Here is a 24767-nt window from a genome sequence, read left to right as displayed (position 1 = left end):
CTTAGGGCTTGGGTCCAGAGCATGGCACCCTCTCCTGTGCCTGGACCTCACCTGCATCCCATGACCGCTCAGAGGAGCACCTGCATACAGGGCTCCTTCACATGTTCTAGACGTTGGGCCCTTTGTTCTCCTAGTACCATTCACCCAATTTTTCTGGAATTTGTAGCCATGTCCTGGGATGACAAAGCATCCATGGTTCCCACAGACCTCTTCATTTACCAACCATGAGCATTGTCTCAGGGGATGCTTCCACCATCGGCCCTGGCACAGTGTAGACCCCTCCCCCTTCCCATGGTGTTGTTACCTCCTCCCTGAGCTCCCCATGGAGACCCATATCTGGGCTTCTTTGTTTATTTCCTTCCTCCTTACATTTTCCAGGTCACCTACATACAGGGACCCTGGGCGAGTGCCCTGATGTCTCCTCACTGGAAGCCTCTTGGGCCCCTGGTCCAGGCATCTTTGGGATGACCTCCAGATCCACCCTGTGCACCCCCCTCTTGCAGCTTCAGAGTGTCCTTCCTTTGTTCCTGGGATCCCCTCATCCTCCACCTTGGGAGGTCTGTCTAGGTCCTCTGCTCTGTCCTCTGGTGTCTCTTAGGAAAGTTCTCATCCTCCCTGACCCAATTAAAGCCAATCCTTCTCTTGTCCAGTGCCATCTTTAAAGCAATTAAAATTCCTCTTTTATACACGTGGACTTCTATAGGATCCTAGTCCTTCGACCGAGGTATCCCTCTGTCTCTTCCTAACAGTTTGAACAAGTCAGAAGACACATTACTACATTTCCAGTATTTATGTTGACATATGCTTTCCCGGCCATCTGAATTTTTCTTACATCAGTAACAGGCTGTTTCCACGACTCCTTTATCCCGGCATTCAGGTGGCTCCTTTCTGTGGGGAACGTGTAAGGGCTCCCTCACCGGAGGTTCTCCTTTCTGTCCCAGGGGTGCAGGAGGAACTTCACCGTGAGGACTGGGACCCACTGAGCTCTCAGTAACCCAAGGGCTGGAAATGCCTAAATGTGTAAATTCAAGATGTTTATGGTGTCTGATGGAGATCTCTAACTGTCCTCTTCTCTGTCTCTCTTTTCAGCCATCCAAGAGAAAATTTGTTACCAAGAAAGTGATAATGAAGAAAGGGAGGAGAGGACTACTACCCAGCTAAGTCTTGAACAAGGTGATTATGACCAAATAAAAACCAATTCTCATCAGCTAAGAAAAAAGGAGAAAGGGAGGTGGGGGCCTAAGTCCTGAGTGGATTTGGGGAATCAGGGAAGAAAGGTCAAGTCACATGGAGAAGACAGGGACAGTGTTTGTGTGAGCGTCTGACCAGAGGCCAATCCTGGAGGAGTAGCTATGACAAAAGACCTTTGGTCCAATCACCAAGACAAAGGAGCAAAAACCCAGTGTGTCAGCAGACCAGATTTAAAGAGATGAGGAACTAGAAGTAATTGTGATTTAAAAGATGCCACGTAGAGAAGATCAGTGTGAAGCTATGAAGGGCTAAGAACTATGGGCTCAAGGTCAACGTCAAAGAGAAGACCCTTGATGATGGCAGGAGAAGGGACTGATTTAAGTGTGGGATGTTATGCAAGAGCAGGAAATTCAAGGAGAAAGACTCATGTAGAGAGAGGAGAGGAAGTGGTTGTGGTGTGGGTATTAGAGAGAGAGAAAGAAGGAGGGGCAGTGAAAAGTAGAGGAAAGGGATAAAAACACAATAAAAAACAACCACATTATCAGGAGCTCGCTTATTGAACATTGGCTCGGGCAGTCCTGGGTTTAGCGCTCACAGCTGCCATTGACGGGTGGCATCTAGGTGCCCGAGAGAGAGAAAGAAGGAGGGGCAGTGAAAAGTAGAGGAAAGGGATAAAAACACAATAAAAAACAACCACATTATCAGGAGCTCGCTTATTGAACATTGGCTCGGGCAGTCCTGGGTTTAGCGCTCACAGCTGCCATTGACGGGTGGCATCACTAGGTGCCCATTTTGCAGAAATCAGAGAGCGCATGTATGTACCTGTTCTGGGGTCACACGAGCAGGATGAACCCGGTATTCTGAAGCCAGAGCCTGTGTTCTTGACCCTGCACACACACGAGCAGAGGGAGGGTGTGGGGGGAGGGGCACAGGAAGTAAGGTAAGGCCACCAGTCAGGGGCAGCTCTGGGGCAAAGGCATGGGTGACAAGAAGGACCGTTGCCAGTTACCTGGTGTCTCACAGAGGACACTCGATGAAATAGGCTGGCCAAGGCCCCCTCAGCCCAAATAAGGTACTAGGGTCTGATTATAAGAGTGGGCTGGATCCGTCAGGTTCACACGGGCTCTGTATTGATATCTGGGGTGGGAGCCTTCAACTCCCATTTATAGAGATTAAAAGGGGATGAGGAGAGATTGGCATCGCTCACACTCCCATTTCTGATATAAGCTTCTAATTTCTTCCATCCTAGGCACTGGTGAAAACTCCTATCATAGCTTGACCTGGGCCCAGCCAGATTCCTTGAATAACAGTGGTCTGTTCCTGTTGACTGTTCTGTGATCCTTTGTCCCATCTTGTCATGTGCTGTAGAGGGAGGGCTGCTTCTTCTTAGTGCTGACTGCCCAGAATTGTCAGTCTCTGCATCTGCAGTTTCTCCAAGAACTTAGATAATGGAGTCTCCGTACTCTGGGTTGCCTGGGAGAACCGCTCCTTCCACACTCCTTAAACGAACGTACTTGCTGACAGCTCCTCATGGCTCTGAGCTGGGACCTTTAGGTCCCTGTGCCTGGCTTCACAGTTTTCTGCGTCTGTCTTGCTCAAATCTGGGTGTGGATTTGGTGCTTTGATGTCACTTCCAGCAGTGGCCAGAGCTGCAGGGGAAGTGGAGGGGGAGGGATGATGAGTGTGATCCTTCTGGGCCAGGGTCCCTCACCTGTTGGATCCCTGACTTAAGACCATGAGCACTATGTGCCTCCCATGCAAACCCTCTCCTGTCGTCCCTGGGGCTGCAGGCCAGGAGCTGCCCACCAAATACCTGATGGGCCTCTGAAAACCCACTTTGGTGCTTTAGTAACCAATAACCACTGCTTACATCTCTTGACTTCCCCTTAATCTATACACTCTTAATAACGTTATTAAATTATTTTAACTACTATACATTTAAGACACTAATCATAAAGAGTTTATTTTCAGATCAGTCACAGTATCCCTTATAATGATACAGGCAATATTTTACTTTATCTTCTCAAACACCTTAAAATAATATATATCATCTTCATTTTTTTAGAGGAGAAAGAACGAGACAGAATGCTTTTTGTCCAAGTTCAGCCACTGAGAATAGAGACTGAACTCTGCTATGAGGCGGTGTCTAGGCCAGAGGTCTGGTAACCGGCCATCTGGCTTCCAATTCTGCCCTGTGACCTTGAGGAAGCGACTTCTCCTCTTTGTCCCTCAGTTTTAGCATCTGTAAAATGGATGCGATAACAGTACCCACTTCACAGGGCGGTGGATTTTAAACGCGTGATGTTATGCCCAGCATTCACAACCATGCCAGGCACTTCATCAGCGTTCTGTGAGTTCTTTAATATGACTATGCTTAGTGGTCATCGTTATTTGTGTCTGGTGCCACAGTCTAAGATTTTAACCACTGCAGTTACCTGGGAGATTCCTTCGACCACAGATGTCCATTGTGAATTTAATGATCTCTAGGCTGTGGAGCAGAGAAAAAAGCAATCCCAACCTCAGGCCCAGGAAGATAAATTGAGGGCCATAGGCTCCCCACCTTCAGGGCACACTGGTCTGTGATAAATTTCATGAGTAACTTGGAAGTCTCAGAGATCTCCCCACACCATGGAAAGCCCCTGTTAGGTAGCTTCCAGTGGGATGTGTTGTTTAAGAAAAAGATGTTCTAAGTGAGCAATACATTTTTATTTAAAAAAAAAAAACAAAACTTCGGAGTGATTGTTGAAAGCATAATTATACTTTGAGCAAATCACATTGATTCAAAAATATCGTTTAAAATGCATGAATCCATATTAGCTATTTATCTACTCGTGCAGTTGGTGGGAACAAAAAGGGATAAGTGGAAGGGACGGTGACTAGTAATGAAGAAAAGAATTCAGTGTATGTGTGTCGGGGGTTGGCGGGGGTGGAGCGTGGAGGGAGGAGGCAATGACATTTTAACTCACTACGTGGTCAGGGGATTCCCTGTCTGGAAATGAAATCCCAGAGCATCTCAGTGATGGGAAGAAATGAATATAAAGAGAAATTTCAACTTACAACTCAAATGATACACAGTTAAGTCACCGATAAATGCGTCCAAGAGTCTGACTGTGCATGCACAGGTGAGGGAAGGACACTGTCTTGTGCCCATCACCCCAAGAGAAGGCTCTACGAAACTGTGGATGTCACACAGAAATGCACCAGGGTCCAAGTTCTGTATTAAAATTTCAAAAATTAATTTTTAAATCATATTTTACCTAAATTACTTTGCTTAGAAAAATAGCACTAAATGAAAAAATCCAGATGGCACTGAAAACATTGTCCATTCATACACTATCGAGGTTGGTGGGGACAGAGTAAGGTGGGTCGATAGCATCAGTAATGAGCAGAGGAGGTTCGTCAGGCAGAAGGGGGTTGCTGATCTTGCGAGGTTTGCACAGGGATTCCTTCCTTAACTGTTTCCTGCTCCGCTCTGTCCTCTATCTCTGGCCACTGGCGCCTGCAGACTTGCTCGTCAGCTCCCTTGTTCAATGATTTCTTGCTGGGATCCTAACATGGGAAACATTAGCAAGAAGGCGGGAGCAAGGGAGAAGTTGGTGTTCCCCACATCGCTGCCTCAGGCAGCAAGTCTGGCAGTAGTGCATCTCCCCCAGGACTCCACTCACCACCAAGCATGCTGGCCATGGTCCAGCTTCTTCTCACCCAGAGACCCTGCCTCTGGGCTCTCCCTTGGTCCCCTCCCATGGCTTCCTGTTGACTATTTTTCCAGTCAGACATCTCAGCTCTTCCATCAACTGTGTATTCAATCCCCTGGATTAAATTCCCTCTGCTTTCAAAGCATAGAGAGGTTTGTATTTTCCTGTTGGAACCTGGTTGATACAGGGGGCAAATAAAATATCTATGAAATCAAAACATGGTTTAGGTACAACCTCACCTGAAAATGGACTCTCAGAGCACCTGTCTGAAATAGAGCAGATAAATGCAAGAAGAAATACAACCAATGGCAGCAGTGATGCACTAGAAAGCCAACAAGCAGATGAACGACAAGCCCAAGAGTCTGAGTCAGCAGGTGAGACTCAGTGGCTGGGTTTGATGAGTGTGGAAAGGCCAAGGGGTACTGGCTGGTGGCAGAGTATAAAGTGATGCATGAATCTGGAAAGCATCTATTAGCAAAAAAAGGGGAAATCACACAGACACTCAGAGTGCAGGAATGGAGCTTGATATATTGATAAGAGAGACCTAGAGAAAGAAAATTAGAAAGAAACAATTAAAAGACAAAGAGTGAAGAGCTGCAGAGCCTCACGGGGAAGGGAGATGGAAACAAAAGACAAAAGACATCAGGGAGAGATTGGTCACGGAATCGATGAAGCACCAACACTCTCACTGGGTGAGGAACACAAGAGGAAAAAAGTAGGAACACAAGAGGAAAAAAGAAGCCAGGTGGGGTGTAACAAAATGGTAATAGGGGGCAGAGCAAGGCTTTGTTGGATCTCAACTGTTGTCTTTTTTATCTTCAGAGTCTTGTGAACAAGTACCTATCCAAGTGAATAATGGAGATGCAAGAGAAGAGACAGCCAGCTCATTGTCTGGTGCTGAAGAAAGTAATTATTACCTATCTTACCAATTTTCTAACTATATCTTTGTTTTTCTACAAAAGCCAAAGCTTTCCTTTGTTCTTCCATATTAACTGCCTCCCTGGCCCACCTAACACCACCATGACACGACCTCGGGCACAGTCTCTGACGGCTTCCGACAGGCACGAGATGCAAAGGAGAAAGAGCTCAGCTCTTTAATTGAGAGAATGTCTCTGGAAAGAGAACACAGAGAGAGAGATCATGGAAAAGATAGACTGGGGAACACCAAATAAAATACGAGAGCGAGAAAGATTTCAGATAAATCGACATGGAATTTAAACACTACCATGTTGTGGAGTTGGTGCAAAGAAATAAGTTGCCACTTGGTTTTTAGAAGTTATGACAGAAACATGGAAGTCATGCATGGTGCTGCTGGTCAGATTTGCAAGTAAGGAAGCCCAGGTGAAGGACCTTTAGAAATGAAGTGACGGGCAGAGGGACCTGATGAGGTGAGCAAAGGCACGGACGGAGGAAGAATTTGGTGATGATATGAATGCTTGAGATGAGGACAATATATGGAAAGACAAATTGATATAAAAGAGGCATAGATAGATCACACTGATGATTAACAGAGACAGAATGGAAGAAAGTAGGAAACATTAACAGAGATGGCTAAATGAAAAATCAGGCAGGGGACAGCGAGGTCAGATCTAGGGTGAGGCGAGGGAGACCCGAGGGCACGGATAAGGAGGCTCTCGCTCCCAGCACCTTCTTGTGTCCTACGCACCTCTTTTACCTCACCTTAGACCTTGTTCAGCCCTGGAGGACAGTGATAAAAAATGAAGAGGAAAAAGGTATGAATAGAGAAAGATACACAGGGAAGCACCTGCCAATAATAATAAAAAAAAAAATACGGGAGGCACGAAGAGAACTATGTAGAGAATGAGTAAGAAACAATGAATGAAAATTAGGTAGAGAGTAGACCAAATAGAGAGAGAGAGTGGACAAATCAAGACCCGGCTCAGGAGACAGTCACAGGAAGGAAGGCATCATGGACTATTCTTAACACGTCTAGAAGGTAAGGTGTCCACAGTGATCAAAATGGCCCTGAAACCCAAGCATCACATTCTCTCCAAGGCTTTAGTCACCATCTATGATCTACTGATTTCTAAACACACATATCCAGCCCAGACCTGTCATCTAGGCTCATTCATCCAAGTGTCCGAAGGTCTTTATTGGAAGATCTGATGGATGTCTCTGTTTGGGGGCTGTATGAATTATCAGTTCAACAGTGGACGGGTCTCCTGCTGGCCTCCTTCCTCCCATCTCACTCCCCTCAGACCCAGTCTCAGCACGTCAGCTCAACGGGTCTTGCAAAAATTCAAACCGGGCCATATGGCTTTCCTGTTTAAAACAGAATGTCTTGCTGTGGCCCTCAGCGTCAGGTCAAAACGGCATGGTGCGGAGCTTCGAAAGCCAGCTGGCTACCAACAGTCGTGGATTTCCCATTCCTTCCCTCTCACTCTCACGTCACGTTCACGCCATCCAGACTCCCTTTAGTTATTCGAATTCGCCAAGCCCTCTGAACTAAATCTCTGCCTTTACGTATGTTTTTGGAAAACAGTTTGGTATAATCTTCCAATGGCTTTACTTTTAACGAATAATTTCTATAATGGAATACTATACGGCAGTGAAAATAAATACACAAAATGAATACAGGCGACGGTCATACACATAATGTTGAGAAAATAAGTCAAATCCCCATAACCAAATAACAGAGAGGAAAAGAAGGGAGGGAGAGAAAGAGAGAAAGTGGGGGAGAGAGAGAGAGAATCCATGGTTCTATTTATACAGAAAAATTCCGAACTGGCAAAATTAATCATCTGTGATGTTAAAAGTCCAAGTGTGATTAACTTGAGCAAGGTCAGTGGGGACGGTTCGTGGGAGGCATCACTGAGAGGCCTCTGGGTGTTAGTAATCTATTACTTGATCGAAGTGATGGTTACTCAGATATGCTTCCTCTGTGATCATTCTAAATTTATGAGTGACTCATTTTTATGTATGTTTTACTGCAATTATAATTTTTATTTTTGAAAAGGCGAAAAAATGAGAAGAGTAGGTAAAAACAAAATGAAAACAAAAATAAAAACAAAAAACCCAAAGTTAAGAGAGGTGCAAAGGCAGGGACAGAGTTAAGCAGCAGGAAAGGAGAGAAATCAGGGGTAAACTTTCTCCTGCAGGGTAATTATAGGGAGAAGGACTTGTTAATGGTTTGAGGGTTGCTCTATCCCTGCTGGGGAGACAGACTTCTTCATTTATTGAAATTTTGTCCAGGAGCGAAGCTACCCAACCATGAAATCAAAATAAATTCCTGTTCTGTACTTCTGAGGGATATCAAGAAGGAAAAGCCATATTTTAATTCAAGGAATCAACAGCAAGCCGAAGCAAGGACTGACTGTAACCAGGCATCTGACATAATAGGTAAGGCTGATGGAAAGCGTGCGTAATGTGGATCACGGTACTAGGCAAGGGTCTGAGACGTGTCATCAGTGTCCACCTAGGAGATCCAGGTAGCCCCAAATGGAGGCGGGGGGAGAGGGGAAGCAGTGCTTTATGCAGTGAGTTTAGCAGACTAAGGGTCTCAGGAATTGGAAAAATACCAAAAACAGAAATGGCAGGTGTAAGTAAGTACCAATGTCCAAGACACTGTTTCTAAAGTGAGAGGAAAGTGTGAAGATAAAAGATAATGAAAAGAGAAAAAAGAATCAGAGAGCCAAGATACGAGAGAAGATGCAGAAACACAGGAAGACAAAGAGAGATATAAAGAGATACCATCTCCAGAAAGACAGGCATAAATTGGAGGAAATAGGCCCAGCCAAGAGTAAAGTGAAGTAAAATGAGAATGAAAGAAAGAGGTAGCATGGGGGTGGCGGGAAGGTGGTGCTCAGAGGCAGAGTGAGGATGGGAGTAGGCGACAGAATGAAGCGGGGTAAGAAGAGGTGCGGGAGGGGCCAAGCTGCCCTCTGTGCATGAATTTCGCCACCTTTTGTGTAGGACTTGGAGCAACCTGCAGGTCACCCACAGTCAAACACAGACCGGCGTGATCTAAGTTAACTTAGCTTCTAGGTCTTCCTGGTGCTCTAATTATCTGTCTGTGGGTTCCTCGGCCCCACCCTGAGACCCTAAGGGGTTTTGCTCCTCTGTGCAGTGATCAGCAGTGAGGATTCCGCAGAATCCAGTGATGAAGACGAGCCCTCGGAAGCCCACACCGGCGAACTAAGACGTCAGCCTGGTAAGGAGGTGGGAGAGAAAGGTTTGGGCTGCAGGGACCTGAATTAAGAGCTACTGTTTCCCGAGGCATCATATTCTGAGTTCATTCTGGACCACGTATCCAGTTTATCCTGGAATCTCAATGTTTCCGTTTATTTTACTGGATCTTTTTAGGAAATACAGGGATATAAGAAATCATTATATACGTATTTTTTGAAGGTGAGGCCTATTAATTGATGGGTCCTATTAGTCAACGTATGTACCTTATGTTGATTGTATAGTAGAAATAGGCTAGCAAAGTAATGAGTTTACTTTAAAACTAACTAGTTGCTACATCTATAAAATATTGGATGTATAGAGTGATTTCTATAGAGAACAGAAAACTAAATATTCCTTTATTGGAAGATCATATTGTCATCCGATCACAAACTTTGAATCATGTCTGAAGACAACTCGTCTAACTATCTAATGTTGGCAGAAATAAAGACGTCAGATAAGGGTTCTGAAATGCAAAGTATTGTTTTTACAGACTTCTTCAGCAGGTCATAACACATATAGTGACTTTTCAAAGGACCTTTGCAAGCAGTGTCTTCTTTTTCCTTTGCAACAACGCAGAGGGGTAAGCAAGATGCAGTTACTCCTGATTCTAGGTGAGAAAACACAATCGCTTACCTGTTTCAGGTCTTCTGTAAAGTCTCCTGGAGATGAAGGGAAAGACAAGACTAGTGTCCCGGATTCTGCTTTATCTCCTTTGTAAAACTGGAGCTCGAAATGGTTACCAAAGTGTTGTTTCCTCATTCCTCATTCCTATGCTACAGGAGTTGCCATAAGATCGGTAGCTCTTTAGTGTACAAATTGTCATCCGATCACAAACTGTTGTAGGAAGGACTGTTTTTCCTTCCTACTTTCTTAGAGGATTTTAGAAACATGATTTCATGTCTAGAGAAAACACACTAGGAAAAGACTTAAGAACAAATAAAAGTTTTACCAGATCTTATTGCTATAAAAGACCAATATTTAAAATAATACATTCATTCTAATTGCCTCCACTGGATCTATCAAATTAAAATGTAAATTTGTTTCAGTTTTTAGAGCACGCACATTCTAATTTGTGTTTTAGTGTAGACACACTGCCCTAAAATGTGGTCCCAAAATGGGTCTATGGCTCAGATGCAAGAGAAGATTACTTCTCAGCCTTGCAAACAGTTCAGGGGGGTACCAGGTTGGCGGGGGGGTAAAGGAGGATCACTTTCTTCAACACAAGATTTCCAAGGTCTCCCCACAAGAGAAAGAAGATGAAGGAAGTGTGAAATGACAACGGAAGGGGTAAGAGGTAGAGGAGAGAGAAGTGTAGGAAGGTAAGGTTCAAATAGAGCAGAGGTCCCCCCTGCCAGTCAATTGTCTCTTCCGTGGGGACAGGGAATGGAGCATCACCTATCTACAGGACTGGTGACTTAGAAGGGCAGATGAGAGTGGCCTATTTGCATGGATGATGAAGATTTTTCCAAGTTTTCTTATTTGAGAATTTCTCGCTGAATCAGTTCCTCGGTCACACACTGAGACACCTAAAGCATCCTGTTCCTTTTTGCAGTGTTCAATGACTTTGGCTCCTTAGAATCAAGTGAAGCAGAAGAGACCCAAGAAGCCACCTGCTCAGGATTGCACACTGCACTGGGTAAGAATATAAAGATTATGTTCCTGGACGGCAAATATCCAGAGTCTAAATGCAGGGCCCTGCTCTCCTGGCGACTCTTATGCTGACATTCTCCATACGCCCTTATTCAAATATTTCCAGGACACCATTTCTGCCCCTTTTCGGAAAGGAAGGAGGCAAGAAGGCATTATAAACTATTATTTAACTGGATGAGCCCAATTGATAGAAACTGTAGCAAAAATATTCTAGTAAAATGACACTTTTTACTATGCACTATCATGTCTATTAATGCTAAAGGCTTAAAATAATATATTTATTTTCTAGCAACATACTTTATATTCTATAGAGCATAGTAAGCACAGTAGTCTTCTATTTGTTGGCAATATTGTCAACATTAGTCCCCAATTTAGAATAAAAGAATAATTAGTGCTGCTATTTAATTATAAATGGGGAAATAGCTTCAGACCAACCATTCTCAAACCAAAATGATACTTAAAACATTGGCTTACGTTGTGATTTTTTAACAGGGCTTTTGTAAATAAAGGCTCATTTGGCTATCACAAAAAGCTTAACAGGGAGATAGGGTAAATAGGTTTCCCCAGCTTTACAGATGAGGAAACTGGAGCTAGTAACGAAAAAGTGGTCAAATATGTGGTGACAGAAAGATATCTAACTATGGGAGGTGAACATACAGTGTAAATATATATATGACTTACTGTTAAAGTGTACAGCTGAAACTTATCGGATTTTGTTAACCAATGTCACCAGGAAAAAAAAAATTAATTAACTAATTAATTAATTAATTGATTAAAAATAAAGGAATAAATGTATGTGCTTTTAAACCAAATAAAGATATAATACTTGTAAAAAAATAAAAATTCACATGGAGAGTAAAAGGGTGAACCGGCAAGAACTCAGCATTATGACCTTGGGCACAAAAATGGGTTTGGTTGAAGGAAAAAGAGGGAAATGATCATCTCGACACCAATATTATCACAAACTGTATCTACGACCCATATGTCGTAGAATTTGTAACACTTCTGTGTGCAAATAGCTGTTTCTTCCCTCTCACTTTACAGCGACCACGGGTGTTAGAAAATCACCTACATGCAGGAAAAGGCTTTGGAAAACCGGTAAGAGTAACTAACTCTTCATAGTTATATATGAACACTGTTTTCTACAAATATTCATTCTATCCTTTTTATGTCCTTTGAAGTCAAATACAAATTTGCTTTCATTTTAGCCGGTTTGGATTTCGACTTTTGTATTAGTTAGGCTAATGGCTATAACATATAAACACAAAGAAGTCAAAGACAAACACAGTAGAATTTTAATTTTTTTCAAGTAAGGATTCCTAACAAGATTAGATTATGAAGGGGTGCGGCTCTGTTTCACAAAGTAATTCTGGGAAGCAGCCAAGTGGGACTGAGACTGCCCTGAGAAAGAATCAGAGCTAAAAATAAATACAAATACAGATAGAAAAAAACAACAAATCCATAAAGAGACAAGTCAAAGAAGAAAGAGAATGCAGTGTGAGATAGTGAAGAGATAAGACAAAGCAGAGATGCCCACCAGGGGTGAAATATCTTCGTCCCAGTCTCAGGGGATGGGAGGGACAACATACTGACCTACAGTCCCATGAATACAAAAGGCAGATCATGGAGGTGTGAAGGAGGGAGGGTCTTGCACTAGGTTTTCAGAGCTTCCCAACTTTTTCCTATGTTAGTTCCTTTGTCATACACTTAGACCTTCAAGGGACATTTGCTCCTCCTGCAGTGAGAAGATCTGATGACTCCTCAGAGTCTAGTGCAGACGCGGTGCCCTTCAGAGCCTGGAGATCTGAGCTGAGAAGTGGTCCTGATAAGGGTAAGGACCGCTGTCCCTGGGCCCCAGAACATCTGGAGTCTGAGTTCAGAGCTCCTGTTTTTCTGAGCACACACCACAGCCCAGGAACCATTCTCTGCATCCATCCCATGTGGCCATTTTGGAAACTGCAAAGAAAGAAATCATGAATTCAGGCTTAACCAGGTGGCTCTAGCTGAATGTCAGTGCCATCTTACTACATATTCCTTACTACACTATCCCCCAAAGCTTTGGATTGCACAGTGACATCCACCCTTACCACCCATTTTGCAGAGAGCAGAGAAATGGGACAATCAGCTATGGTTCGTTTTTGTCAAAAACTTGTTCAAAACTCAATAGACTCTGGTTCTGCTCTTTATTGACAGAAGGAAAAACTTCTGGTTATTACCATCAAATTTAATTTATACCTTTCAACAGATGACCCCCAACATGCTACTGGCCTAGATAGTGTTATCGGAAAATATCTTTGCAAAGAAAATATCCTTTGGTGTTTACAACAACTAAAAGTAGGCCAGATAACCATTGTTCTCCCATCCCACATATGGTGAAATTCCCACAATAAACATAGAAGGATCTTTTATACATCACACATAGGAATTTCCTGGTAGAGGCAGAACTAACAACATGGACTCCTAGCAAACATCCATAATCCTTTATTAAAAACTCTGAAGCCAGATGTAAAATAATAATGCTTTATTGTTTTAGAAAGATACTGTGGTTTATACCCTATATGTTGCAAAACACCCCAACAGGGTCTGGGGCAAAATCCCATTCTGAAATATGCTAAATTAACATTCCTTTATCAAATTGCAGGAATTCACAAGTATGATAAATAAAGAGTTTACATGGACTTGTGGCAGCTCAAATCCAGATTCGATGCCAAATTAGCTATAAAACCATGAAAAAAAAATGTTCAGTTTTGAAACTTCTTTGATTTTTGCTATGGGACTAAAAGACTGTGGATCTTTGCTCCATTTGGTAGTGATCTCTTTCCTTTAGATAGAAAGAGATAGAAATGATCATCACAATGTTTTCACATTCCAAATCTTCTACAATGTGAAGAGTCATAAGATTCAACTCATTTCATTATGGATTACTGGTTGTGTTCCCCTTTACTCCTAGATCCTGAGGATATTGGAAACCAATCTACTTGGGAGATGAGCAATAAGAAAAGACGTAAGAACAATCAATAAATGGCTTTCTTTGCTACAAAAGCTTCATTCAAATCTTTTATTATATCCTTTAAATAAAAAAAGTCATTTGTTGTGGTTTTGGATGACGCACATTAGACGTTTTGCATTAGGTGGGCTGGGCTAACGGGGATAAAAGTTCAATGGCACAAGAGCAACACAAACTTATTGTTCTCACATAAAAGGAAAAAGTAGTTCCCGGGGTGGAGGGCGCTCTGCTCCACATGGTCACTGAGGGCCCAGCCCATGGAGGCTCTGACATCTTGAAAATGTTGCTTCCATGGTTACCAGATAAGAAACAGAGCTGGAAGCTGAAGAAGTATGTGTAAATCAGTGGAAAGAGTAAGAAGCATAAGAAATGGTGACAAAAGGGAGTGCCTTCTACAGCAAAATTTTCCCTAGTCCTAGCCTTGGGGATGGTTTCTGGAACAACCTTGACCAACAGGTCAAATGGACCCATAGGTATCCTGGTGGTTAGACTATTCCTACCCCTCCTACACGGGTTTCCCTTTTCCAATTTTCCTTTTAAAGATTCCATGCTAAATTTGTTCCTAGGACATAGGCCGAGAGTGTGAAGAATTTTTATTTATTTCTGCAGGAATCAACGATGGTGACTATTCAGAATTAAATAACAGAGAAGAGCATCAGGAAACTTCTAGCTCAGCCCTAAGACACGAGTCAGGTAAAGAAGATTAGGATGCCAACCCTTGGCCTGCGAATGTCAGAAATTAAGAGCTACTGTTTCCAGTTGCATTTTATTCTGAGCACCGTGACTACCTGTATCCAGTTAATCCTGAGAACTCCTTTAGACATTTTAGGAAATGGAAGGAGGCAGGAAATTCTTATAAACTCATTTTAGTGGATTAAGTCTTATTGACTAAATGTATGTATGTATCTCTGTTGTAGAAGCAGTAATTACCAAAAAGGTGAGATCTTTTTTTAATACTTACTGTCAAGCCTGCTTACACTAAGATCTTAGATTTCTATAGTGATATATTGCTTGACATTAATAATATTTATAATTGTAAAAGCCTCAAAAGATAACTGGTCTTGCTATGTAATTATAAACAGAAATAAAAGCTTCAGGCCAACCACTCTCAAACTTTAGTATAGTTTTGGACAGATGCCCATTACATTGTAATTGGATCATATCATGCTATTTTGAAGTACTTTGGCAAAATAAGATCTTATTTTGTCATCATTAAATTTTTAAGACTTAGGCAGGCTAACTCTTGCTGTCCCCATTTTGGAATGAGGAAATTGAAGTACAAATGTATAAGGGTCAAGAAGGATGACTGTTGTATGTAACAAAAAGGAAGGTAAGAGCTATGTCACATGATCAATGTCCAAAGAGGAGGTGCAAGGGACCTGGCATATTCACAGGGGGATGTATCTGTGCCTGATGCAGGAAAACTTATTTAACTACAATAATAAATATATATATATACACATATATATGTGTGTAAGTTTATATATACATATACACATACATATGTGTATATATTGATAGATATATAACCACCAATATTGTTACTGTAATAGGCAGATATTGAAATATGTATATAGAGAGATGGAGAGGGAAAATGACAGTCATAAAAAAAAAAGGTAGGAAGAGAGCCAGCTATATGGTATACAGAACACCTAGAATAATAAATCTAAAAAAGATGAACAGAGAAATAAAAATGAACAAATATTAACAGTATCACTGATGAAAAGAAGAGAAAGTGGCACAGGAGAAAAGAGAAATCAGGGGGATGAGCTCACAGAATCAAAGTGATGGGGATAGAAACGTGTAAGGCAGAGCAATGAGCAGAAAATTGAGAAACAGGAAGAGAATGAAGTATGGTTGGATAGAAAAAGAGACAGAACAAATATCTTTTGGATGTGAGGTGTAGTCATTGGAGGTGTGTTTTTTCTCAGCTTGTCTGAGCTGTGAACATGATTGAGCATGACCACATTGAAGAATGTTCCTTGGTCACCATCTGCTGTCTGTCATTTCCTTATTTCCCTTCAGTGTCCTGTGGATTCAAATCTCTTCAAATGAATAGAGAAGAGAGTGAGAAATGATGCTAGTCTGTTAGCATGTGGTGGAGAAACCCATTCTGATACTAATTACCAATTATCTTTGTTTTCCTGTATGTGCAGTGGATAAACTCTTCCTTCTTTACCTTACCTCTCCCCCAAAAACATGGCTGTACATGCGCACACAAATTAACATACACTCACATAGAGACAGACTTGTGCACAGATTAGGACTACATCATCAGGCTTGAGGAAGTCAAAAAGGAAGAAGAGCTGGGCTCCTGAATGGAGACAGGTGACACTGAATAGATAATGTAAGGACAAAGAATGGAAATGTAACGGTATCTGAGTAAGTTTCAAGCTTTTCTAAGTGGACATGGAATCCGAATATCACCAGGTGGGGGAGGTGGGATGATTTTCAAGATATGTCTCAGAAGTTTCCCAGAAATATGGTAATAAAGTCCATGACTGACTGGCAGGCCTGAAACGTAGAAAGCTCATAGGGAACTGGCAAAAGTCATAACAGTCAATGTCAAAAGAGCAGGAATTTGGTGATGATGAAAGTAGTAATCTGTGAGATGAAGATGAACATAATGAAGAAAACATAAAGACAAAGATTGCAATTGTAAAAAAAAGAAGGATCAAGATAAGATAGAGAAAAACAGACGAGAAGCAAAGAGAAAACAGAAAGCGAAGTGGTGGTGGAAAGATTACTTCAATAATAACACGAGATGCAGAGATAGAAGCATATAAAAATAGATGGGGATGAGATGCATAGGGGGTAATAAATGGAGAGAAAATAGATGAGGCACAAAGCAAACTATGTAGAGACAGGGTTGAAAAATGAGAGAAAATCGTAGAGAAAAAGTAGCAGTGTAAAAGGGAGAAAAGAGAGAGAGGAATGGAAAGATTACTTCAATAATAACACGAGATGCAGAGATAGAAGCATATAAAAATAGATGGGGATGAGATGCATAGGGGGTAATAAATGGAGAGAAAATAGATGAGGCACAAAGCAAACTATGTAGAGAAAGGGTTGAAAAATGAGAGAAAATCGTAGAGAAAAAGTAGCAGTGTAAAAGGGAGAAAAGAGAGAGAGAGAGGAACCGTGGAGTCTAAGATGATCATGAGACAAAAGCAATGTTGGCACAAGGGGTGGTTCACCCTGGCGGTGAGTTTTCACTGTAAAGTGTCCCCAGGTATCAAAGTGGCCCCAGTAACTCACCCAGATTACAAGAGATCTCACCGTGTATTTCATCCACTCTTATGGCTTCCATCACCGTTCACAATCTGAGGTTCCTAAACATGCATCTCCAACCCAGCCCTGTCTTCTAAGCGTCTAAACTCATTCACCCAGGTGTCAGAAAGACCTCTGGCCAAGGTCCTGAAGACTTTGTCCTTCTCCACTAAGATGTCTTTCAACACTTTGAAACACAACCCTTCCACAACTGAGCATATCATCTTTCCCCCTAAAACCAGCATCTGCTTTTCTAGTGTTCTCTATCTCTAAAACACACTGTTAATTTGCCTATTCTTTCAAGTTCAAATTCTCAGAGTCATCAATGACATCAGTACACCCCTCTGTAACCTAATTCTATCAATTCTTCCTTTTAAATGTCTCTAATCTATCCATGCATCTCCATACCCAATGTTATCACTCTAGCCCCTGTCTATATCACTTCTCACTAGAACTAGAGCTACAGGCTCCTGTTTGCCTTCCGGCATTCAATCTTGTTCCCAGCAAATGTGTTCTAAGTAATTTAGCTAAACTGATCTTCCAAAAATGCAAATATGTCCATGCTGCTATTCTACATAAAATCCAATGTCCTTTAATTTTCTTTAGTCAATTCTCTTTCATACGGCCTCCAAAGCCACCTACGTCAAGGCTCCTGCCTTTTCTTCCATCCTCATTGTTGCCACTCACTTTCCTACTTTGTGTTCAGACATGTTAAACTCCTTTGGTTACTTGCATTTTCTGAATCTAGACCTTTGCTCATGCTTCTCCATCTACTTAGGGCTACTCTCTTGGCCTCCTTCCTCCCTAATCTGGCTAACTCTTGCTTTGTTCTCTGGAAGAGATCCTTCACCTCAAACTAAGCTAGTTTTTCCTGACTTATGTTCCCCAGGGTATCTTGTCCAATCTGTGTCCTAACATTCCTCATCTTTTGATATACTCACTTCTTTATGTGTCAATTTCATGGTTACTCTTAAGATTGACAAGCTCTGACACTTCATTGTATTCTGCATCATTATCTCATTATAGTGTCCACCTCAGCACCTGGCACATGAGAGAAGCCCAGCAAGCTTGTTGAGTGAATGGAAAGAGCTGTTCATTTTCATTATTTTAACATTTAAAAATTTGTCTGGCAAAAGTTAGTTTATGAGAGTATTTATATAAAATATTTGCAAAAAATTATTTTAAGAATTGAATTATATATACATATGTGTAGACATATAAATATAACGACATTTCTGAAAAAAGAATAACATCACATGAAGATAAATACAAACATTTGTAAAAAATGTCATTAAAGAATGGATAGAAGAAGCATATAAATGAAAAATAGAAAAACAAAGATACAAGTTTGGGGCAAAGAGAAAAAGATAATAGAGAAAAAAAGGTTGAAAGGAAAAGACAGAGACAATGAGAAGCAACACTGACAAAGAGATTTCAGAGGTAGAGCCATCCTTTGATGTAGGAGTGAAGAAAAGGAGGACGGTTGGAGGGCAGGGGGTGGAAACTAAAATTTTTTACCAATCATAACATAGGAGCAGAGCTCCAAGAACTTGGAATTGAGAAGTGTTCCTGTGTCATGTGTTTTTCAAAAGGTGTGCCCAGAAGCCAAGAAGCAAGGACAGAAGGTAGCCACGCATCTGACATGATGGGTAAGACTGCCCGAGAGTCTTGGGGTGGAGGTGTTTCAGCAGATACCACAGACCCTGGGTATGTCTGTGGTAGAGGGTCAGGGTTCAAGAACTTCAGGCAGCTCACCAGCTGGGAGTGTGTCAGTGATAAAGGTGAGAGTCACAGGGCCCGGGCTGCAGGACGTCAGGAATCTGAAATTAGAGCTCTCGTTTCCTGCTGCACTTGACTCTGAGCACACTTTGACAAAGAAGGGGTCCAGTCCATGTCGAAATCCCATTCTCTACGTGTATTTGACTTGACCCTTTCGGGGAGGCAAGAGATCATGATTACAGTTGTGTTTAACAGAATGGGTCCTGTTGGTTATATGTGGTTGATTATACGATGTCGTAGAAATACACTGGTAAAAAAAAAAAAAAAAGGAAGTATCTCACTCACTATATTAGCATATCAATACCAAAGTGTAGTGTTTATATAGTGACTTCCACCCCTGTTCATGGAGCAAAGAAATCTAAGTATTCTTCTGTTGACAGATAATAGTGCCCCTTTGTCACAACCTTGGAAAGGCCTCAAAAGACAAAGAAATGGTCCTGCTACCTGTCAGGAAAAAAGGCCTCAGATAACTATTCTTAAACTCGACATATAGTTTTGAAGTATGCCCTTCAGCTTGCTAGTGATTTATATAGTAATTTTTCATTAATTTTTTTAAATAAGATGATTTATTTAATCTATATAAAAATATCTAAAGCTTGAACAGGATAACTTTTGCTATCCCTATTTCGTAAATGAGGAAAGTGATGCACATAAGTAATGAAGAGTTTGTTCAAAGTCTCAGAGAAATAAAGACCTTAGGTATCGACTTGTACCTGTCTGATTCCTTTAGAAGGAAAACGGAAGTGATATCAGAACATCGTTACAAGCTCAAGCCTTCCAGTGTGAATTGTCATAGGATTTGTAACTTTTATTTATAAATTCCAGTTCTCTGACCATCACCTATTACTTTCTAGATGCCATGGATATTGAATACAACTCGACTTCGGAAAAACAAAGTGAGAAAAGAAGTAAGAGTGAATAAGAATTTATTTAATTTTTATGTTACAAGTGAACTATTTTTCAATGCTAAAGTTTATTATCAATATTTTCCATATTTTTCATAAGACAAAAAAAATGCTTTTTAAGGTAATTATTTTTTTCCAAAATGCTACTTATCTTCATGATGCTCTTTATTCTGATTTTAAAATATATGCTGCTTATAAACATTGGTATATCTTTCCAGAATTTTTCTATATATTAGTTCATTTCGGAATATAGTTTTATTTATCTAAATAGGCTAATTTTATGCATATTTTTCCTTTTCTTGCTTTTTAAAATTAATATATTATACCTAGACAATTATAACACAACACTTTTATGAGCTATAAAAAGTCTTGTTTAAGGGTGCTTTAACATGCACTATTTTCATTTTTAGTATGTTTGAGCTTTTTCATTTGTTATTGGTCATTTGTTTTTCTTCACAGATTTCTTTGTTATAGAACGCTGTCAGTGTTTCCTGCTGTTGTGTTCATCTTCATCTCACTGTGCTCAATAAACAGAAATCCTTATGTGATATACATACATTAAATCTCGCTCATATATGTTCCTTGTATGTTGTTCCATTTGGTGTTCTTGTTTTCAACCTATTAATAAAATCTTTTGTCCTAGAGAAGTTACAAAATTGTAGTCAAGTTTGTCAGCTTTTTCTCTCTAATTTTGGGGTTTCCTATCGTATTTACAACAGCCATTTCTAGCTGAAGATTTTGAAAACCTTATTCTATATTTGATTCTAGGGTGTTTGAAATATCTGATCATTTTACTGTTTCCACCTATAAAACCTGGGTTTAGCCTCTTTGTGTATATGTGGGGTAGGAATTATTAAAACATTCCTTCCACAGCTACATCATGATTTGAATCATCACATTGATGGCACAGTGACTTTACCTGTTTATACACTAGCTGTTGTTTTGCAATCAGAGGAGCTACAGGAAACAAAGTAGAGCTCAGAGTTACCACCATCCTACTGACTCACTGGGGGTGAATTTTAGAATCAATTCAGAGAGATTTTCCTCACCTCTAAGTTTATTGAAACTTCTGCTCAGAAATGCATTAAATTTGCAGATTAATTTGGGGAGCACAGAGACTTCTACCCATTTAAACATGGGTTATTCAATGTTCTTCCATTAAGAATTTTCTTATACTTTAAAAAAAAAAAATTGTATGTGGTACAAATTTGTTTGTTACTATGAGTATCTTTTTTTTTTCCCATTACAGAATAGCTCTTAAAAATATTTTTTAATTTATTTATTTTAATTAGTTTCAATTAAACATTGGTTAGACATCTATATAGTTCATAAAATGATTCCCCCAATTGCTCCCTCCCTCCCTGGCCCTCCACCTAGCCAATGTATTAATGCTAACTGCATTCCCTATGCTGTGCTCCCCAACCCCCCACCACCAAATTGTCCACTATATCTGTGAGTCTGTTTTTGAATAGTTTGTTCTTTTTATTCCTTTAGATTCCGCATATAAGTGAAATCATATAGTGCTTATCTTCTTCTGTCTGACTTAAATACCTTCAAGGTCCATCAAAGCAATATATTTTTCCATCTCCTTCCTTTTAGTCTGTGTGTGTCTTTTAATCTGAAGTGAGTCTTTCATATTTTTTCTTCTTAAAAAAGTCCCTCTAACATTTCCTGGAATACTGGTTTGGTGGTGAAGCTCTTTACCTGTACTTCAACTCTAAATGATAGCTTTGCTGGATAAAGCATTCATGGTTGTAGATCCCAGGTCTACAACAATATCCTGTTGAATATTTTGTGCCAAGCCCTTCTGTCCTGCATAGCTTCTTTTGAGAATCAGCTGCCAGTCTTATGGGTGTTCCTTTATAAGTAATTATCTGTTGTTGTTGTTTTTTTCTTGCTGCTTTTAATATTCTTTCTTCGTATTTAAACTTTGGCATTTTAATTATGATGTGTCTTGGTGTGGGCCTCTTTGGATCCCTGGTTTTTGGAATTCTCTGAGCTTCCTGGGGTTTTATGTTCATTTCTTTCACCAGTTTAGGGAAGTTTTCCATCATTATTTTTTCAAACAGCTGTTCAACATCTTGCTTTTCTTCAGTTACACCGATCGGATGGATATTTGGACCCTTAATAGTGTCCCATATGCTCCTTAAGTTATTTTTATAGTCGTGGCATCATATCTCTTGTCATTCTACTTGCATGTCCTTGGCTTTCCCATCCTCTAGATAGGGTATTTGATCCTTTTCTTTATTCACTTTGTTTATTCCTTTGTTTATTTCATTTAATATACTTCTCATCTCAGATAATGTGTTCTGCATTTCAGACTGGTTCCCTTTTATAATTTCCATTTCTGTGTTTATGTTTTTTATCTCTTTGTTGAAGTTCTCATTGAATTTATCTACACTTCCAAAAAGTTCATTGGGCATCTTTATAACCAGTGTTTTGAATTCTGCGTCTGTTAGATTACTTGACTCCATTATTTCTGAATCTCTGCTCTGTTCTCTCATATGGTTTCTGCTTCTTTGTCTTCCCATTTTGGCTACCTTTCGACATCTGTTTCTATGTACTAAGCAAACAGTACATAGTCTCCTGGTCTTATTAGCGTAGATTTGTGAGGTAGGTGTCCAGTGGCACAGACCTAAGAGGGGTTCAGCTGTAGGCCAAACTTAGCCCAAGCCTCTACCCCTCCGGGGCCACCTGTTAAGATTCAGCAAGCTATCCACAGATGCTGTGCTTATAGTTGCCTCAAAAGGCCACATCAGAAACCGAGGCCAGCTGTCTCCAGTGTGAGTCTCAGCAAGGAACACCTGACTCACTGAGAATAAGCCTGGATATGGCTTGGATGGGGCCCAAGTTGGGGGAGGCGGGGTTTAAGGGAATCTTCTGGGCTGAGCAATCTCTGTTACCCAGTTTGATGACGTTACGGCTACGGAGGCACTGTGTCCGCACTGGGAGTGAGGAGGGCTCAACAGGGAACAATGGATACCGCCAGCACTTCTGTACAGTCTCGCCTCGGTCCTCACTCAGACGACATCTCTCTGTAAGTCCCTGGTGCCCCCTGTGCACAGCCTAATCGACACTGGTGCTCAGAGCGAGCAGGTTCATCACCACAAAAATCCATTTGCGGACACGGCCCCTTCAAGAGGCGTCTGCTGCTGCCGCTGCTGCAGCCTCCGTCTCACTCAGCCTTTCAGACCGGGTGGCCCCGCGTCCTCACCCCGTCCTACCTTCTGCCATTGCTGGGTGCTTTCTTGGATTCTCCTTAGTTGTATGGCTTGTTCATCTAGATCCCAGGCAATTTTTCCTTGCTGCTGCTTCTTGTTTCCATCACAACTTTGATCTGGTCGCCAGAGGGGTGAACAGAGCCTCTATCATCTATGCCATTTTTTTCTGTGTACTCTCAAAATGTTTATTTAAATAGGAAATCTGTCATTTTATTACCTACTTGCACATGAGGAAATTAGAATGCCAAAAGCCTTTTTCCGATTTAATGTAAAATCTCACAGGTATTTATACAATTTAGGGATTCAGATCACTTAAAATAGTGTGATCAGTCCCTGAAATTATTAAGACAGTCAGTCAGAATTAACTTTCTTAAGAAACTAGTTTTATGAGAAGTATCAATAATTTCTAATTTGGGGAAGTTTTACAAGACCCCTTCAAATAACTCTTTCATGGATCCATTTACATGAAGAGAACAAAATAAATTGGTAATAGTTATGAGTAGACACATCTCCATATTTTACAAGACGTATCTTCTTATGAAATTTTTCAATTTAACACTGTGAAATCAGATTCTTTTTTATTAGTTTTTTAGTGCAGAATGTTCTCTTCCTTCCACAGTTATAGGTGGAGGGGACTTTTCCTCCATCTCTTTCTGTAATTCTTTATGTCATATATACATTGCATTGTGTGTTCACCACAGAGAGGTCAAGACTTTGAAAGACTTTGGCTGAGCTCATGTTCATGCTAAATACTGGGTAGAATCTTGTTGAGTGCAGATGAAGTTCCCAAAGCTCACTCTATAGGATGTGGCAGTAAATTCAGTGACCCCCTACTTACACAGAATAAGGCAGTGAACTCAGGGCTTCTTTTCTTTTTTATGCTCTAAGTTTCACCCAGAGGCAAAGAGTCAAGGGCCCATTTGCAACATAGCCCAGGGTACAGTCACAACACTGGTTCCCAGTGACACGGATGCTTGTTGACGCAGCCCCACAATTCAGCAGCCTCAGGGGCTATCTGCAAGGTGCGAACCTCCGTATTCTCTCGCCCTGCTGAAACTGAGGGATAAAGAAATGTCAGGAAACTACAAATTAGAAGGTTGGTGATTTTTCGTTGTTGGGTCTTTGTCATAAATAGTGATGTAGTAATCAATGTTGTTGGCTGATGAGGGTTCTCTGTGAATCTTGTTATGGGGCTGAGATACCTCTAGACCCCATGTTCCTAGGAACTGTACAGATTGATCATAGGCGAGTGGCTTTGCTGACTTCATGAGTGAGGCAGGGGTAGGCAGCAGGTGTGGACAGCAGTGGTAGAAGAGGAGGTGAACCTCTTCCGAGGAGCCTGGGCCTTAGATCTGAAGGGATCTGTCCCAACAATCTGGCTTCTCCAGTCAGGAGGATGGCTCGTCTGAGGTGGCCTGCAGTGGTCACCTGATCCTGGCATTTCTGACTGGGAGGTTGTCGTCTGGACCTGGGTGCTTTCCTCATCTCTAACTATACTCTCTCCCTAGGAATTTCAACCGATCCAATAGCTGTAAATTCCATAAATAAGTGAACAAATGTCATTAAATTTACATTCTATAGTGGTCTAGGCAAGAATGATGGTGGATTGGACTAAGCTGGTAGCAGTGGAGGTGTTCAAAAATGGGTGTGTTACAAAAACACATATGCAATCACAGACACACAACGCTCCATCATGTATGTATAAATACATTTTATGTATTTTATTTATTTATAAAATATAATTAGATATTATATAAATGTTTGTATACCATATAGAAACATTTCATTAGATAAATATGAATATATTAGGCATAAATAAATATATTAAAATTATAAATAAAATATAAATTATATATAAATA

At 40.9% G+C, this 24767-nt stretch overlaps 1 protein-coding gene across 10 annotated transcripts in view; it reads left to right on the top strand.

Annotated features, from left to right (window-relative positions):
* The window catches only part of SP100 (SP100 nuclear antigen), a 68809-nt gene that overhangs the window by 19335 nt on the left and 24707 nt on the right, over positions 1–24767 (top strand). For 5 of the 10 annotated variants that reach the window (XR_003044683.1, XR_003044682.1, XM_025043218.1 and 2 more), the window contains exons 4-16: positions 1090–1173; positions 2441–2503; positions 5114–5260; positions 5709–5792; positions 8100–8246; positions 8974–9057; positions 10627–10710; positions 11769–11822; positions 12436–12555; positions 13675–13728; positions 14341–14424; positions 18534–18650; positions 19635–19688. Coding sequence is in view for 8 of the 10 variants with exons in the window: in XM_025043218.1 (XP_024898986.1) it covers positions 1090–1173; positions 2441–2503; positions 5114–5260; positions 5709–5792; positions 8100–8246; positions 8974–9057; positions 10627–10710; positions 11769–11822; positions 12436–12555; positions 13675–13728; positions 14341–14424; positions 18534–18650; positions 19635–19688 (1176 nt within the window). In the remaining 2 variants the exon portion in view is untranslated. Of the gene's footprint in view, positions 1–1089; positions 1174–2440; positions 2504–5113; positions 5261–5708; positions 5793–8099; positions 8247–8973; positions 9058–10626; positions 10711–11768; positions 11823–12435; positions 12556–13674; positions 13729–14340; positions 14425–18533; positions 18651–19634; positions 19689–20144; positions 20342–24767 lie in introns of those variants that run through there. The other 5 variants (XM_025043226.1, XM_025043220.1, XM_025043221.1 and 2 more) reach the window with 5 other exon arrangements.

The sequence above is a fragment of the Pteropus alecto genome, unplaced genomic scaffold (assembly GCF_000325575.1).
Source record: "Pteropus alecto unplaced genomic scaffold, ASM32557v1 scaffold110, whole genome shotgun sequence".
NCBI classification, from domain to species: domain Eukaryota; kingdom Metazoa; phylum Chordata; class Mammalia; order Chiroptera; family Pteropodidae; genus Pteropus; species Pteropus alecto.
This window is presented reverse-complemented; position numbering and strand designations above follow the sequence as displayed.